This window comes from Spinacia oleracea, chromosome 2 (assembly GCF_020520425.1).
Source record: "Spinacia oleracea cultivar Varoflay chromosome 2, BTI_SOV_V1, whole genome shotgun sequence".
In the NCBI taxonomy this organism is placed as follows: domain Eukaryota; kingdom Viridiplantae; phylum Streptophyta; class Magnoliopsida; order Caryophyllales; family Amaranthaceae; genus Spinacia; species Spinacia oleracea.
Window position 1 is genome coordinate 104,310,170 of NC_079488.1, and position 16,883 is coordinate 104,327,052.

A 16,883-nucleotide genomic window follows, 5' to 3' on the forward strand; every position below is an offset into this window, starting at 1 on the left:
TCGTGTTGACCCGACCCAACCAACCAAAGTGATAATCCCGACACCAATGTGTATAATTGTGACTATTTATCATAATAAGTTTATTAAATCATACACTGAATATAATAAAAACTTATAAAAATACTAATATTTTAAAAATAATATTAAGATAAAGCCAACAATATATTATATACTAACATTTATTTACATATATTAGAAATAAAATAATATAAATTACAAATGGGGGCGGGGGGATTCGAACCTGAGACCTATTGTACACAGGCCCTCAGTTCTTAACCACTGGGCCAAGACATCATTGCTAGTGGACTATGTGAATATTGCAAAAAGTCAAAACGATACGAGTATTAAGGAACAGAATGAGGAGTACGAGTTTTGGTTATAAACTTGATTCGTTCAAAACACAAACCGGACCAAAGAATCCCCAAAAACCAAAAATGCGCGTGTCCCACGTCCCACACTCCCACCACCCACGTTAATATTGGCAAATTCCATTAGAAATGTTAGAAACCCCATCGTTAGGGGCGCCCCTCCCCTTCTCTCTCGGCCCATAAATGCTAAAGAGACCCCTCCTTTGCATTTCACAAGACCACCATGGGTCCCACTTCCCCCCTTCATCACTTTCTTTTTGTCGGTATACCCTTAGTCACGAGCAGCTGTGGGACCCACTCCTCCTCCCCCACATAAAGTTTAAAACCCCAAAACTCAACATTGAGCCGCGTTTCTCCTTTTTCTTCCCGCAAATCCAGCCCCTTTGACATTTTCTTAAGTCAACCCCACTATTACCACCATGAATTCATACCACCCTGGTTTTCGAAGGAGAGAGAAAACCATCTTTTTTTCTCTCCTAACACCCACTTGTACAATTGGCCTTCTTCTACCTCTTTATTTTCTTTTTATATCTCCTATATTTCCCTATTCACAAATGTTACTCCAAAATAATGGAATATATTTTTCCATTTTATGCTAATTATTCTTTTTCCTATGCTATCATCATCATCATACTAATGACTATTTAATACTTTTTTGCTCTCATAAAATTGACAACACTTTAAAAGTATTCAAAATAAATATGCATAATTTATTATTTTGTCTATTATATCAATATTGATAAATATCACATCTTTCTTATTTTGTCTTTCTAACATTTACTATATCGATCATCCATAGCCTAATTACATACATAAAACTATAAAATTATACGAGGAGATTTACCAATGATGTCTTGGCCTAGTGGTTAAGACTGAATGTCTGTGTACAATATGTCTCAATTTCGAATCTCCATTCCCCATTTGTAATTTATATTTCCCTTGTGGCTCATTCGTACGTACCAAAAAAAAAAATACGAGGAGCATTTGATTTTTGTTTTTAGTAATCACACAAGCAACTCAGTCTTAACTATTTTCCTTCACTTTATTAATTAATTTACATTATCTTAATGAAATAAAATAAATAATCAATTTAATACTAATAATAGTACTCCGTACTATACTACACACTACAACAACAAAAAAGAACACTCTATTATTACTAGAGATAATGTTAATTACTAATAATTTATCACCATTAATATTGTTAAGAGAAAAAAAAAAACTCACCCTTTTGAAAAATAATTAAGAAAACTCAACCCAATGTATGTCAAAGTGCTCTAATTGAAAATGTCCTTTTCTAAAATTTTCTTTTATTTATATAAAATCCCATATCCCACTACCCTCCACTCTTTTTATTATCTCTCCTTTCTTTGTTTCTCTCTCTACTCTATCTCATCTCCCCACCCTTCCAAAAGTCAGCGCCTTCTCTTGTCTCCATTCTTTCATTCCTTCTTCCTTCTTTATTCTCTCTCTCCTCATTTCATCCATGGAAAACCCTCCAGATTGGGATCTACTCGCCGTAGTCAGAAGCTGTTGCACCACTACAACAACCACATCAGCCACCACATCAACGCCGGATCTACAACCTTCTCCACCACCACTACCACCAACACCACCACCATCTACGTCTTCCCAGTTCACCCCTCTTCCTCAACAACAGCAATTAAAACAGGAGTCATACTTTTCATCTTCATCTCCTTGTTCATCAACTGGGGGTGGTGTTCTTTTCCAGTTTTCAAACCCCTTTGAGTGTTCTTCTTCCTCAACGACGTCGTTTGAGTTGCAGGATATTTGCAAACCTTTGATTTGCTCCACCATTCACAATAACAACAACAACAACAACAACAACAACAACAACAACAACAACAACAACAATAACAGTAGTTGTTTCCAGTCTCTATCCTCTGTTTCCTTAGCATCCCCTGTTTCTTCGCCGTCGTCGGTTATCACCGGAAGATCTTTTGGAGTTGGGGAACAACAACAAACGCAGCAAATTCGAGGATTAATTAAACCTTCTCATGTCATTTTTGGAACTTCTCCTTCTATTACTACTTCTAATGCTCAGAGAACAAAGAAAAGGTTGGTAATGTTTTTTAATTTGATTAATGAGAAAAAGTTGAAACTGAGGAGTACCCATTTTCTGTATTAGTTTTAATTTTAATGGGTTTTGTTTTGATTTTTATAATTTTTGTTGTACAGGAAGAATTTGATGAAGAAAGTGTGCCATGTTCCAGCAGAAGGTCTTTCCTCTGATATGTGGGCTTGGAGAAAATATGGCCAGAAACCCATCAAAGGCTCCCCATATCCAAGGTGGGTTTGATTTCATTTTTGTTTCTTACAACACAAATTACTACTTACTCGATTTGCCCAAGTTGTACCCACTTTCTGTTTTCATCGGTTTTTCATATTATTTTACGAAACGTTCGGTTAAGCATATGCTAAAGCACCTATAATAACATGGTGTGATAAGCTAAAGAATTTGTGTTCAAACTCTTTATTTGCTTTAAAAAGCAAAGCAAATTCCTCAACACACAACACTGAGAATCTCATCCAATTTCAACTCATTTCCAAAAATACTTTCTTTTAAAGGTGAAACCAGAAAAGCAGTACTTGTTCAATGAAGCTAACCATTAAAAGAAATTCACCAACCAAAATACAGTTTTTGATTTTCAGATTCTGCTAGAAATTTGGATTATCTGTACTGATTGATTTTCCAAAATGAACAGGGGATATTACAGATGTAGCAGTTCGAAGGGGTGTTTAGCCAGAAAACAAGTAGAGCGCAACAGATCAGACCCTAAAATGTTCATAGTCACCTACACATCAGAACACAACCACCCTATGCCGACTCACAGGAACTCCCTCGCCGGAAGCACACGCCAAAAGCCTCTCTCCTCCGCCGGAACACCGCCAGAGCAGCCCTCCTGCTCGTCTCCCTCCGCCGCGAGTCGTTCTCCTTTGACCGAGAAGTCAGAGTCCAAGACAGAAGGGGATGATATGATCAAAGAGGAGGATGATACTAGTGAGATGGCTCTATCCGATTTGATGCTAAATGATGATTTCTACGTGGGGTTTGAGCAAATCGACGGCTCAGATGGTAGTGATTGCTTTTCAGATCATTTTTCGCCGTCGTCGGATTTTCCTTGGTTAAGCAGCAGTAGTAGTACGGCAGCCGCCGCTGGAGGGAGTTGACTTATTCCGGTATAGGTTGACTTTTAATTTTCCGGCGGGGAGGAGTTTCTAGTGGTTGTTTGTTGATGATGGTGGGATTGACTTTTTGTTCATTGACATGATGCCTTCCCACTTTAATATGGTCAACTTTTATTTTAATTAATTAAAATTTACCTTTTTGTGCTTTTTTGGAGGGGGAGGTGGGAAAAATGCTCTCACTATTTGTCAGAATCTCTGTAAGGTCACAATGGCATTGTGGATTTGGAAGGTAGTGGAGATTAACAGTAAAAAAAAGTTAGAGAGAGAAAAGAAGAGAGAGAGAAGGGATTTTTAGTTGGTAGAATCTCAATTCTCAACTAAAGTAACTTTTTTTTTTTGATATTTTTTTTATGGTGATTTGTAAGTGAATGTAATGGGAATGGTCCATTGATTGATAGGACGAGGAAGGAGAACCTTGTAGAGGGGAAAACAAAAGGGGGATAGGGTTGAGGTGCATATGCTTATAGTTATTCTTTTGTTTTTGTGAAGGAAGGGAAAAGAAAAGAAAGGAAGAGGAATAGATCATAGTAGCATAGTGGTACTCGTAGTACTTAGCAATAAAACTCATAAAGTTATTTATTTGGTATATATACTTTTTTTATTTTACAATGATTGTGCTATTTCTATTTCTGGTGTCAATTTAAATTTTAGATATACTTTTTAAATTATTCTTTTTTATTCGTTATTCTCTTTACATAACGCTACTCTCATACACACAATATTGGATTTTGCTTGCTATTGTGTTTTTTTTCCATGCAATGGTTAATAATACAACGCCTTTTCGGAGAGATGATCTAACTATTCGTTGTTGTAACCGTGAGACTTATTTTAATTTGATTCATCTTAACGTATTAGGAAAATTTATATCCGTTGTAACCCTATTTAAGTTTTTACCAATGAACCAATTTTGTGTTAGTCATTTAGATCTCCGATCCTGGACATTAGGAAACAAAACGAAAAATCTCTCACAAAGAGAGGAGAACAAACCATGTCTTTTGAGGGGAGAACATTCCTCACACGAGAAGGAAGCTTTAAAGCATTATACAAATAAAACAAAGCAAGAAAATAAACAAAAAAATAAATTTAGAGTTTTTCACCAGTATTAGTCGATGGAAGCCCCCTTCAAAATTCGTTGATGGAGGGATAGGGTATGAAAGATGAAGAGGAGAGCGAGAGGAGTGGACATCAATGATCATAATTTTAATTTTTGTAAAGAGAAGCAATTAAGGCAAATATTTATCTCTATTGCCAAACATTAGCAATTCAGATTTTGAAATGGGCTTCTGTTTTTTTAAATAAAAACATATACTTCCTCCGTTCCAAAAATATCGCACCATGGTTGACTTTTACTCTTTTAACCATTATTTTGACTCTTAATATCTCAAATCGTGTGCAAGTAAAAATTATAAAAAATTTATATTTAGAAAATATATATCGATACTAATCTAACATGACCCCACATGACTAAAATTTCATTATGTACGAATTACAAAAAATGGCCAAAGTCGTAGTGTGAATAGTGTAAAAAACAAATGGTGCGATATTTCCGGAACAGAGGAAGTATTAACTTTTTTTTTGGGGTGTTATCACCCGGTTCATCTTTAAGGGCAATCCGAATTTGGGGCGAGTTATAGGTGGATAGGTTTCAGTCCTCTCCAAATTGTTGTTACGGGGGTTCGAACGCGCGATCCTGCCTACCAAGTTCAACCTCAATCACAACTAACCAACATACAATTGATAGATATTTACCTCTATCACCATACATTTACACCTTATAACTAATGTTGTAATGGCTTAGTAACTTCGTTGTTAAGTTTGAGGATTTGAGTACAATAAGGCACAAGCTCAAATCTCTACTCTCTATCTTATAATCTATAGGAGCATGTACATTGATTGGTTTTTCAAAAGAGCTATTGAAGCGGTTCTCTACCCTCTCTCTCTAAAACTATCTCTCGTTCTCTCTACAAGACACTTTGAAGAACTCATTCGTAAAAACACCTAACATTGGTTGGTTTTTCAGAAGAGCTCCCTAATTTTTTTTTTATTTTTTTTTATTTTACCAAAGCAATATTTACTTTTCAAAATTACTATCCACATTCCAACAAGAATCAAATCTTTGGATTTATCTTGGGCCAAGAGTTACCTTGTGGAGGATTTGCATCCAAAAACAAAATAAAATTGCAAATAACAAATGTTATTTTCTTTTCTTTTTCGAGGGAAATCAATTTGAAATGGGCTTTTGTTTTTTGTAAATAAAAACTCTATTTCTCAGAAATGGGTTGGTCTGGATCCATTATTCCATGATGCTTTAAAAGAGATGGTTCATGTTTAATACTTTAATGTAAAAATTGCTAATTTAGGGACCATCGAATGGAATCTGTGGAAACACATGGTTCACAGCTGTCGGTTCTCAATCTCCAATGAAAGTCACCATCTTTTCCTCTTTCGTTTTGGGAGATCAATTGGTAGGACTACCCCATTTACTGCCTAATTTTAACTGAATTTCTGCACATTTTTTAAAATTTTAGCAGCCCTTTATTTTTAGAGCAGAGACCACTTACAATTACCAATTATGATGTGTCAAACCATATACTACAAGCAGTAACAACACCAGTTTTGCATATGTACAGGAATTTATTCTTAAAATTCCATCAACTTGATGTGATTTTCAACTGCAAACTGAGCATCCAGTAATTTCGAATATAATCAAGAGTACTAGAGGAGGGATAAAAATGGAAAATGTTAAACGTAGCCGTAAGGAGAATGAATAATACTCCGTACGAAGTAAGAAACAAAAGTTAAAATTCATAACATCTAACACGTCCGAACAAATTTCCCAACTTGATACGAATTTTACGTACAAGTATTGATAAGGCTATGGTAATTGGTTTGCAATACCAAATATAGTCCTTTACGTACAAGTATTGATAAGGGTTTCCTTCCTGTCTCAGAAAAAAAAAAGGTGTTTCAGCTCCCTTAATCAGCTGAAAAACAACTTTCAGTTGTCAAATTAATCAGAAGAAAATGTGCCAGTTGAACACTTGAACATGGATGAATCCATGACTGGAAAAAGATAGAGAGACAGGAAGAAGATGGAAAAAGATGAAACCATTCTGCAAAATCACCTGAATCCTTCGATAAACTGTCTAAGTTCATCAGCTTTCCCTACTACAGGAAGCCACTCTGTGAGTACTTCCATGGTTATGTAATCAGGATGACAAGCAAGTTCAGTCATTTTCCCCATAAGTTTTAAAGCTTTTTCAAGCTCGTTCTCGTCCCTTAACTTTTTGAATAAAGCATTGAAGGTGTTTGAATTTGGACTCACACCTTTGGCAATCATGTCTTCAAACAGGGAGAAAGCTCCCCTCATCTCATTCTTCTGGCAAAGGGTATCTATCAAGATATTGTATACCACAGTATTGGGCGGAATTCGGGTGGATGAATTCATTTGCCTGAATATTTCCATGGCTTCATCCATTTCTCCTACAGAACAACATGCATGAATGAGTGTTCCATATGTGACAACTGTTGGAACAACATTGTTTTCAATCATTTGTTTGAGTAGTTTCTGAGCTGTTTTCAGGTCTCTGGATTTGCTGCAATAGGATATCAGAGTATTGTATGTGACATTATCAGGTCGAAGTCCCACCTCTTCAATTTCCTCCAACAACGATTGTGCTTTATCCAACTTATTCTTCTTGCAAAAGCCATTGATCATCACATTGTAACAACTAATGTCAGGGCGAAATCCAGCACTTTTCATATCCAATAAAATTGACTCAACATCATCCATTAATCCAGCTTGGGACAAACCAGAGATCAAGGTGTAGTAAACAATCGCATCTGGTGCACATGTTTGTCTCATTTCTTTGAATAACCCCATTGCTTTACTGATATTATTCACACCACAGAAACCACTAATTAACGTTGTGTACGTTACTTTGTTTCCCCTCAACCCTTTCCCTTCCATTTCGCGGTAGAATTTGAGCGCACTACCAGCTTTTCCGTGTCTGCATAAACCGCTCACCAGAGTATTGACTGTAATGACATTTGGTTGAACTCCTTGCTTCTCCATCTCATCAAACAATTCAAGAGACTTATCAAGCTCACCAACTTTACATAATCCATCAATTAGACAATTATAAGTTACAGTGTTTGGTAAGCATATACCCTCTAACACCATCTTTCTCTTCATAGCTAATCCTTCTTCTACACGTTCATCTTTACATAGCCCATCAATAAGAGTATTATAGATGACTATATCTGGCTCAAGGAGAGTTCCAATCTCTCCCCGTTTCATTGATTCAAATAAATTCAGCGCTTCATCAATCTTAAAAGCCTTGCAAAGATGATTGATACTAATCCCAAGAGTAACAACATCAGGACTTATGCCTTTTGCCAGCATCTTTTCCATTAACAACTTCATCTTTGGAAATTGGCGGTCTTTTGCTAAGCCTGTCAACAGGGCATTGCATGATGGAACTTTAACAGGTAGACCATCAAACTCCATCAAACCATGTAGAAGTTTCCAAGCCATGTCAATCCTTCTATTCCTACAGAGCCCAGTAATCCATCGTGTAAACATAATCGAATCAGGAAACACGCCGTGTCTGCCAAACTTCAACATGAGCTCCACGATTTCCTCCTCAGACAACACCTCCCTTTTGTGCTTCTTAGGTTCCAACAACACCGGTAAAACAATAGCAACAGTGTTTTCATCTGGCGGGAACTCTGCATTTGGTTGGAGCATTTCGTCGAGCACCTTGACTGCATCACTAAAACGCCTACTTCTGAGCAATTCTTCAATCAACACATTCCGAACATGGGTATTCCTCATCTGGGAATCCAATTCATCGTAAATTCTCAATGATTTCTCAACCATTCGCACCCGCCCGAAACACCGGATTAGATAGGTTACAGAATTAACAGTCAAAGGAACACCCAATTCTTTAGAAGTTTGAAGGAGGTCCAAGAGATTCTCTTTCCAACCGGGTTTGCGAGAAGCAAGCTCAAAAGCAGCTTGGAATGCAAAAGAAAGCAAATTAGCATCTGGGGTTTGAGAATTGGAGCGAAGGAGTTGGACGAAATTGAGGGCAGTGGAGGAATCGCCCAAACGACGGGTGATTTGGAGAACATGATCAGAGGAGAGAGAATACGAATTTGAGAAGAGAAGCTGAGAAAGATGGTGGTTAGTCTTCCAGCTTTCATTGTCGTTGGATTTGAGGATTTCAACGATTTGGGCTATAATTGGAGAGGATGACGATGAAGAGTCTCCTGTGGATGGTTTTTTGGTAATTAAGTGAAGGAAGGAAACATGCAATCGAGGGTTTTGGTGTCTGAGTAATCGATGAAGTTGGTTTTGGTGTCTGAGTAATCGATGCAGTTTTGAGCAGATTGGTGCTTTTGATGTGATGCTCATCTTTTCCTGCAATGAAAAATTTGAGGGGAGGGAACCAATTTCGAAAGACAACACATTCAAGTACTTAACGTTTTTTTTGTTTTTTTTACACTAGAGTCAAATGGCGCCCACCTAACGTTTTTTTTTTGTTTTTTAAACCCTAAGATGGGGATGGGAGACGAAGGTAGATGCAGGTCCCTCCATCCCCATCCCACCTAACTAATTGGTTCAATGACTTAACTAATTAGGTAGTCAAAAGTTCTAGTGCTTAACTAATTGGTTTATTGACTTAACTAATTGGTTTTATTGCTTAACTTATAGACACCAAGACAGTCTTTTGTGTAAAACCGCTTTATATAAAAGTTTGTAATGTAAAAACAATTGGAAACATACTGTACAAAATAAACATTCAAATGCTCAAATTCAGATGCATCTCTACATTTGATTCGATTTTGTGTGTATTACATGTTGTTGAAAGACGGCATGGAAAAAAAATATACGTAATCACCCTTCAAAACGAAACTGCGAAAAACAACCCCTACATACTTGCCGACATCAAACCAAATTGCTTCCTATTTTCTGGGTGCTCGTCGTTCTTGGGTTTTTTTTGCCTCGATTTGAGGATTTTTTTCGACGTTAAATCTTGTATCTATTTTATCGTTTTTCTATCATTTTATGTTCGTTAATTTCTCGATTATTTCGCTCATGCGCCTCATACCCCTAGGGTGGGCATTTCGGATATCCTAAAAATTTATCAGAAATTTTCGACCCGACTCCGACCCAAAAAGTTTCCGACATCCAATCCGGAATATCCGAATTTAAAAAATCGTATCCGATATCCGATTTTTCAGATCGGAAATCTGGAAATTTTTAAAGGGGAATTTTTTATAATAAATTAATATTTTTATAGATAAATTAGAAAACTGTATATTTCGAACATCGGAATATTTTAGAATCCGATCCGAAATTTTTCTGATATCCAATCCGAAATATCCGAATGTAAAAAACGGGGTAGGATATATCGGATCACGGATCGGATAAACCGGATCAGTTATTTTTCCCACTCCTAATGTATGATCCTAACCGCCGGGATTAATCGGATCAACCGGATCAGTTTTTTTTTTCCACAATATAAAACTTAACGGTTGCAAAGGAATTTATTACGGAGTACTTGATTTCTTTACTGTGTACAAATTACTGAATTACTCCGGTAAGAACACAAACATAAAGTTGCAAAGAAATACAAGTACAATGTATAGGAATAAAGAATGAAGTTGCAAAGAAAGACAAGTACACAGTATAGAAATCACCCATTCCAGGAATTGGATAGAAGCTATAACCAACTGAGCTATCCATCACTCTCTGATTGAGTAGCGGATAGCGGTGAATAATATCGGTAATAGTTAGCTGGCAAAGTAGCGGGTTTTTACTATAAGTGCTTGATAAAAGTAGTGATTCATATTGTAAATATAATAAAAGCTATATATTGTTTGAAACTTTATTATAAATTTATCAAACGCAACCTGCTACTTTAGAATGCTACTACTCCATAATTCTAACGTTTAATAAAAGTTACACAATCGCTTCCTCTACCAGTCTACCTAGCATCTTGAATTGATCAAAACACTACTTGTTACCTCAATCAGTACTACCGAACACACCCATAGGCAGGAACTATTTTGTAGGCACATGTCTATTTTACTCCTTGATTTATTTATTTTTGGAAAAAAAATACTAGAGATTATAGACTGTCAATTGTCAATGGTGATGGGACAATATCTAAATAAATTCAACAATAATAATAATGATAGAGATTATACGAAGTAGGATCAATGAAAAAGCTTATACTTCATTATCCATCAAAATATTCTGAAACGAAGTACAAGAACAATTATAAAAGAAAAGAATCTCTGCTTTAATGCTTTAGATCATACTCCGTATAAGTTATAACCATTTTTCAAGGAAAGAAAGTCTAATAAAAAGAGAGATCACTTATGTTAACTGAATTTCCCGCGTCAAATATCTATTTATCATTCATGTGAGTTCTTCAACCAAAATACAGTATGTGATATGCCTTTCCAACACAATTAGTGAACTCAATGGTAGGGTACAACCGTACAAGCATGAAGAACACAATCGAATCCTCCGCTACCGGCTGGGTGCTAAAGCATCACAGCTGAAAGATGCACGATCACATTTTCTAGCCTCGTCAAATTGTATGAAAGTCCAAAATTTCCTTTAGAAAAACAAGGGAAAGACTATTGGCTATATGTGTAGCAACTTTTAAGGTGGTTTAATTAGTCTTTCTCCATCTTTTGAATAGCTTCAGCCGCAGCAGACGCAGCTTTATCCAATCCCATCTGCTTTAACTCGTCTAAGAAACCATCAACTTCCGAAGAACTGATTTTATATGGGCTGTGGTCAGGTCCAGGGAATGATCCGTTTGTCACTTCATCCTTGTATTCTAATAGAGCTTTGTTTATCACATCTCCCACATGCGCGTACTGCTTGCAGAATTTAGGTGTTACCTGCAATTACCGATTCAAGCCCAACAATTCATCTATCTATTTATTTTCGTTACAAAAAGCAATTATTTTGTTTAATTGTCTAACCTTAGCATGGTGAGGGTGTTGCATCATTCCCAGTAGATCATGATACACTAATACCTGAAATATAAGAAGCAACTCATGGTTACCAAATGACTATATTTTCTCTATCAGGAAGGGGATGGTAGGAGTGTCCAAACACGCGAAGCTATTCATTGCATGGAGAGTGTGAAAAAGGAAGACATCATTTTGCATTACAGATTGGAGGCTTTCTACAAATAGTCAATAATTGATTGTTTAGTGTATCCAATTTGTGACACACAACAAGGGGACAAGGGGCCATACTAAGCATAAGGGCATCTGTAGGTCCACATCAGTGTTTTAAGACTAAACACTTCCTCTTGCAGTCTGCTAATGAAATATGTGCATTGAATCACCGAAAACAGTTTTTAATCTTTAACTTTCTACATTTCTGAAATTAATTCCTTCTTGGGATACTAGGAGATGATGTACAAGTCTTTGAACAACTTGTATCTTTCAAGTTGGGGAGAAAAATTTGCATAACCTTTCCCATTCCCCCCCTGTGCGGAAAGGTTGATTTGGAAAGCAAAGTCCTTAAATTTAAATCTTCATTGATTACTGATACAGTATAGCATAAGAAAATGGAAGAGGCTTCCCATCTGCACCACAGTAAGGAATTTGATTGAAGAAAAGGTAGTCTTCATATCTGACGCAAAACAGGAGGCCGACTTTTCTAAGCATTGACTTAGCAATTCATGTGTTCCATTTGTTTGTTTTGGGTAGAATTAGTGGCAACTCACGGCACTTGGAGACTTGGAGCGCACAAAACCTACTGGCCAACCTTTAGGTGTCAAATTCAGTTGATGTAGGCATGTATCTTATAAAAATTGTAAAAAAAAACAATAATTAAGAGGTATAAAGTTTTCATTCGTTTAGTTTCACAAAAAAAAAATCCATTCTTCTAGAAAAACAGTACTAATGATGCCTGGTTGTGGAAAAATCAGTGATATTTACTGCTTAAATAGACGAGCAAAAGAGACCAAATACAATCCCACCTTAAATCCAACTATAGAGATTGTGCTGGAAACTCAAATGTTTTCCATAGTTTAAGTTTTTAGTTTCATTTAAGCAGAAAAGGGAACATTCAGGGAAAGGAACATAAGAAAATAAAACAAATAATAATTAAAAAAAATGTTTCCGTAACCACCACAATTTTTCATGGAAGAACTTCCTTGAAAATAATCTTTTTCAGATTGGTATTGGACTAATTTCCCACAATATTAGAACGTAGAGGCAAAAAATTCAGCAGATCAACATATAAACTTCTTCAAACCAAAACAAATGCATGAGGACAAAATGTTAACTTTCCACTTTAAAGAAAGAACATTGAACAAACCTGACCACTGCAGAAAGGTCCAGCTCCAATACCGATTGTAGGAATTCCCAACACAGAAGTTGCTGCTGCTGCAACTGGTGCAGGAACACATTCCAAAACAACAGCAAAACACCCAGCTTCTTGCAAAGCAAGTGCAGTCTCCACCACCTTCACAGTACCAAATTCATCTCTAATAAAATTCAAGTGTAAGATCAAATGGGGTGATAACTGATAAGTCTTTCAGAAAGTACCTTAACAGCACTGGAGATGTTTCTTCCCTGAGGCCTAAATCCTCCAAGAACACTAATGGCTTGTGGTGTCAATCCTACATGTCCAATCACTGCAATTCCAGCTTCAACAATAGCTTTCGCTGCTGTAATTCTCGAAGGTGATGCTCCTTCCAATTTTATCGCATCCATTCCTCCCTCTTTCAGAATTCTGACAGCTGAATCAACTGCCTGTTAGTAATTCAAACTGCCACATCAAGGATCACCACAATAAAACACATAAACAAAATATCAATGAAGGTATCATGTTACTATAGTTATGGCAAAGGAAACTTTACACACAACCCAGATTACATTGGTTACACACCATTACACCAATGAGGTAAATCAAGTTATGCCCTGTAAAGCACGGTTTCCTTCTTAGAGGTTAATATATGCTATTATGTGATACCAAGACAACCGAGTGAGTTTATAAAGAATGTGGTTTATTGAACCATTCTAAAATAGGGGATTGTGCTGCGCAATTTAGATTATACACCTGGGTGCGCAGTGCTCATTGTGCACCCTAATGAACATTCATTGAGAATCTAATGAACATGAATAATGATTTCAATGTGCATGTCTCCATGATTTTAATGTACATGTACAAGTGGAATATTTGAACTATATGTTCTTTGGATTTGAATTATATATTTATTTGCTATATGTTTTTTGGGTATGAACAATATGTTCTTTGTATTTTAAATACCTATTATATATTCATTTAAAAACAGGGTGCACAGTGAGCATAAACCATATTTTGGATTGTGCTGTTGTGCAAGCATGTATTGTTTTAGAAACACAATGATAAATCAAGTAGTATCCCTTAACCAATATAATCCAGATCAATAACCAATATACTTGTCGCAAGATGATAAATGGATTATCGAATGACAAATTAGTAGAGATTAACACTTCAATTTCATGGTGAATGAGTTGATTAAATTATAACACAACTAGAATTTCACAATGGTGGAGAATTATCAATTGAGATTTGCATTCACTGAAAACATCCAACAAGCTAAAGAACAAAACAATCACCCAATCCGCAGTTCCTCCTTAATCTCTCCGAAAATAACATTAATTTAAAGTAAACAACACCATAAAAGAAGAATACCTGCTGAGTGCTGGACTCATAAGTTCCAAAAGGGAGGTCCCCAACAAGAAGAGGTCGTTTAGCACCACGCGCCACCGCGCGACAATGAACAAGCATTTCATCCAGAGTAATTGGCAAAGTAGTATCGTGACCGTGGACAACCATGGCGGCGGAGTCTCCGGCAAGGCAGATATCAATTCCGGCGGTATCGAGGTGTACCGCTGAGGGGTAGTCATAGGCGGTTACCATTGTTATGGGAATCCCCTTCTTGTGCTTCTGCTTTAGGTGAGCCAATGTTACTCTCTGTTCTGGGTTTTGGGATTTCGGTCCGCCGTAGACGGTGTTTTCTGGTACGTTGCTCATGCTACGGAGTGAGAAGCGGCGGCGAACGACGGCGGCGTGTTTGAGAACAGTGCTGAAGACCGCCATTGAAAAAAGAGAATAGTGCGTGGATCGTGATGGGGTAGTTGGCTTGGTGCTTGTAACAAATTGTACTACGGAGTACTTTAAAGTGTTTTAACTACTCCGTACTTTTCTTTGTCAATGTTTTAAATTAACTAATCCCTGTGACATCAACTACAAAAATGACAACTAAACTACTATTTGCCCGTGCGATACCAATGATGTCTTGGCCTAGTGGTTAAGATTGAGGGCCTGTGGACAATAGGTCTCAGGTTCGAATCCCTCCACCCATTTGTAATTTATATTGCCCTTGTGGCGCATTGGAATCAAAAAAAAAAAAAAAAAAAAATTGCCCGTGCGATGCCCCGGATTACAACGTTGAATACTATATGAAGCATTTTTCTACGCACTATTTACACGTGTTGGTATGCGAGTTTGACTTTTTTTAATAACTATCCGAAAATAATTTATTTTATTTGGATGGTGTGTTGTACGTAGTCGATGGCGGATGTTCTATATGGCGCGGGTGGGCCCACCACGAAATTTTTTGTAATGTGTTTTCAATTACGGCCCCCTCTAAAGTTTGTATATAATTTTTTAAATTGCGTACTATACTGTTTAATTTTTCTACTGCCCCCTCATAACAGTATCCAAGATCTGTCACTATACGTAGTATCTTTTTTAGTAATAATGTTCTTAAATTTTTTTGAGTTGTTAGTATGTGTATATATGTTATGATCCATATACATGAAAAATAGACAATTAAAGATGTGGTAATTTATACGAAACCATTTTCAATAATGGTAACAAAATTACATTTTCTTGCAATCACTATGTTGTGAAAATTAGCAAATAACATAACACGTGTGAAAAAGTATAAATACACATTAATCCTATCCAACTTAAATATATTTAAGTAGAGTTAAAAGACATAACTAATACTTAGCTAAGATGGTAAGCTTTCTACTATACTTCTTGATGGTCCCATGTTCGAACCTTAACAAAAACATTTTGTTTAACAATGTTAAAAGCACACACCCTAATGTGGCGCCTTGTCATATTTAGAGAAGGTGACACATGGCGGCATAACATGGTTCCATTGAACTTCTACCCGTATTTGCAATATGTATAATTAATTTCTCTTTAGTACGATGACTAAATTGGAACACAAAGAGTAAAAAAAATACTGCAAACAAGCTTATAGATGTTATACAATATTTTACTTTTATGTTAGATTTATTCTTCAATTATTAGAGTGTTTGATTTTAAATGGAACACTCTTGTGTATAGAGGTTTTATTTATTTATTTTAATTTAAATTAGGAGGTCTCACAACCTTGTGATTATGCGACATTTATCTTTAGCCTATGTGAAAAGATTAACAACACACTCAACCAAACTTCGCCGTTTGATAATATATGGCATACCACTGCAAGACTTGAACCAATTCAATATGGTGTAAATGTAGAATGTAACCCACTTATAGCATTCCTTCCTACCATTAACATTCCAACGACTCAACTTCTTACGCTCCCATCATATATTAAAATGTATTATTTCAAAAAATTAACATTACCCCTTCTAACATCTCGAAAATATTTATGCGAATTTCCAAAATAGTGATTTACAATTTACTCATTAGTAAAGTGGTTGAAAAGATTTTGGTTACTCATTATTTATCACATGTGATTGACAAGGGTTTTTTGAATTCTTTTGACTTTTCATATTTCTAAGTTAATAGTCAACATTGGTTATCTACTTCATCTAGAAAACTACTTATATATCATATTTTAAACATATATGTTTTTATTAACAATGACCAAGTTCTAATATAGGTATGATAATTTTATTCAATGTTAGAGAACTGAGTGCACTTACCTAACATACAAATTGGTGAATGGTTGTGTGAATAAGAATAACAATAATTCGGTTGAGGATAATACCCCAATTTTTAGTAAAGATCTACCACTCTGTCCCATTTTTATAGTCATGTTTCTATTTTAGGCGTCCAAAAATTATAGTCATATTTTTACTTTTTGCCATTAATTTTCCCACTTTTCCATGTACTATATTAATTAAAAATGAATTGAAAATCTCTCAATATACTATTTTTATATACTATATTCCTTTTAAATTAGTATTCTACTTTCTCATACAAATCAATCATCAATATAATATATTTCAAATTTTCATATACTATTC

General features: G+C 35.9%; 3 protein-coding genes across 3 annotated transcripts; 1 reads left to right on the forward strand and 2 right to left on the reverse strand.

Moving 5' to 3' along the window:
• The first annotated feature begins 1,719 nt into the window (after nt 1–1,719).
• On the forward strand, nt 1,720–4,166 carry LOC110790048 (probable WRKY transcription factor 27). The gene is made up of 3 exons (XM_021994789.2): nt 1,720–2,447; nt 2,568–2,678; nt 3,095–4,166. Exons 1-3 carry the CDS (start codon nt 1,855–1,857, stop codon nt 3,558–3,560), a joined length of 1,170 nt encoding a protein of 389 aa, XP_021850481.1. The 5' UTR covers nt 1,720–1,854; the 3' UTR covers nt 3,561–4,166.
• Nucleotides 4,167–6,699: 2,533 nt separating this feature from the next.
• Nucleotides 6,700–8,997, reverse strand: LOC110790058 (pentatricopeptide repeat-containing protein At5g28460). The gene has a single exon (XM_021994796.2). It carries the CDS (start codon nt 8,995–8,997, stop codon nt 6,700–6,702), a length of 2,298 nt encoding a protein of 765 aa, XP_021850488.1.
• A 1,803-nt stretch (nt 8,998–10,800) lies between these two features.
• Nucleotides 10,801–14,799, reverse strand: LOC110790076 (3-methyl-2-oxobutanoate hydroxymethyltransferase 1, mitochondrial). Its single transcript, XM_021994812.2, has 5 exons — nt 14,302–14,799; nt 13,170–13,376; nt 12,940–13,086; nt 11,589–11,642; nt 10,801–11,504 (listed from the first exon to the last, which is right to left on the reverse strand). Exons 1-5 carry the CDS (start codon nt 14,707–14,709, stop codon nt 11,274–11,276), a joined length of 1,047 nt encoding a protein of 348 aa, XP_021850504.1. The 5' UTR covers nt 14,710–14,799; the 3' UTR covers nt 10,801–11,273.
• Nucleotides 14,800–16,883: the final 2,084 nt, after the last annotated feature.

What these genes read in the sequence shown, in the direction of transcription:
- LOC110790058 (XM_021994796.2), bottom strand. Translation starts at nt 8,997, where the DNA reads ATGAGCATCACATCAAAAGCACCAATCTGCTCAAAACTGCATCGATTA.
- LOC110790076 (XM_021994812.2), bottom strand. Translation starts at nt 14,709, where the DNA reads ATGGCGGTCTTCAGCACTGTTCTCAAACACGCCGCCGTCGTTCGCCGC. An exon ending in ACATCTCCAGTGCTGTTAAG is followed by an intron (nt 13,087 to 13,169) that starts GTACTTTCTGAA and finishes GGTACTGTGAAG; the next exon opens with GTGGTGGAGACTGCACTTGC. An exon ending in AACACCCTCACCATGCTAAG is followed by an intron (nt 11,505 to 11,588) that starts GTTAGACAATTA and finishes CGGTAATTGCAG; the next exon opens with GTAACACCTAAATTCTGCAA.
- LOC110790048 (XM_021994789.2), top strand. Translation starts at nt 1,855, where the DNA reads ATGGAAAACCCTCCAGATTGGGATCTACTCGCCGTAGTCAGAAGCTGT. An exon ending in GCTCAGAGAACAAAGAAAAG is followed by an intron (nt 2,448 to 2,567) that starts GTTGGTAATGTT and finishes TTTGTTGTACAG; the next exon opens with GAAGAATTTGATGAAGAAAG. An exon ending in AAAGGCTCCCCATATCCAAG is followed by an intron (nt 2,679 to 3,094) that starts GTGGGTTTGATT and finishes CAAAATGAACAG; the next exon opens with GGGATATTACAGATGTAGCA.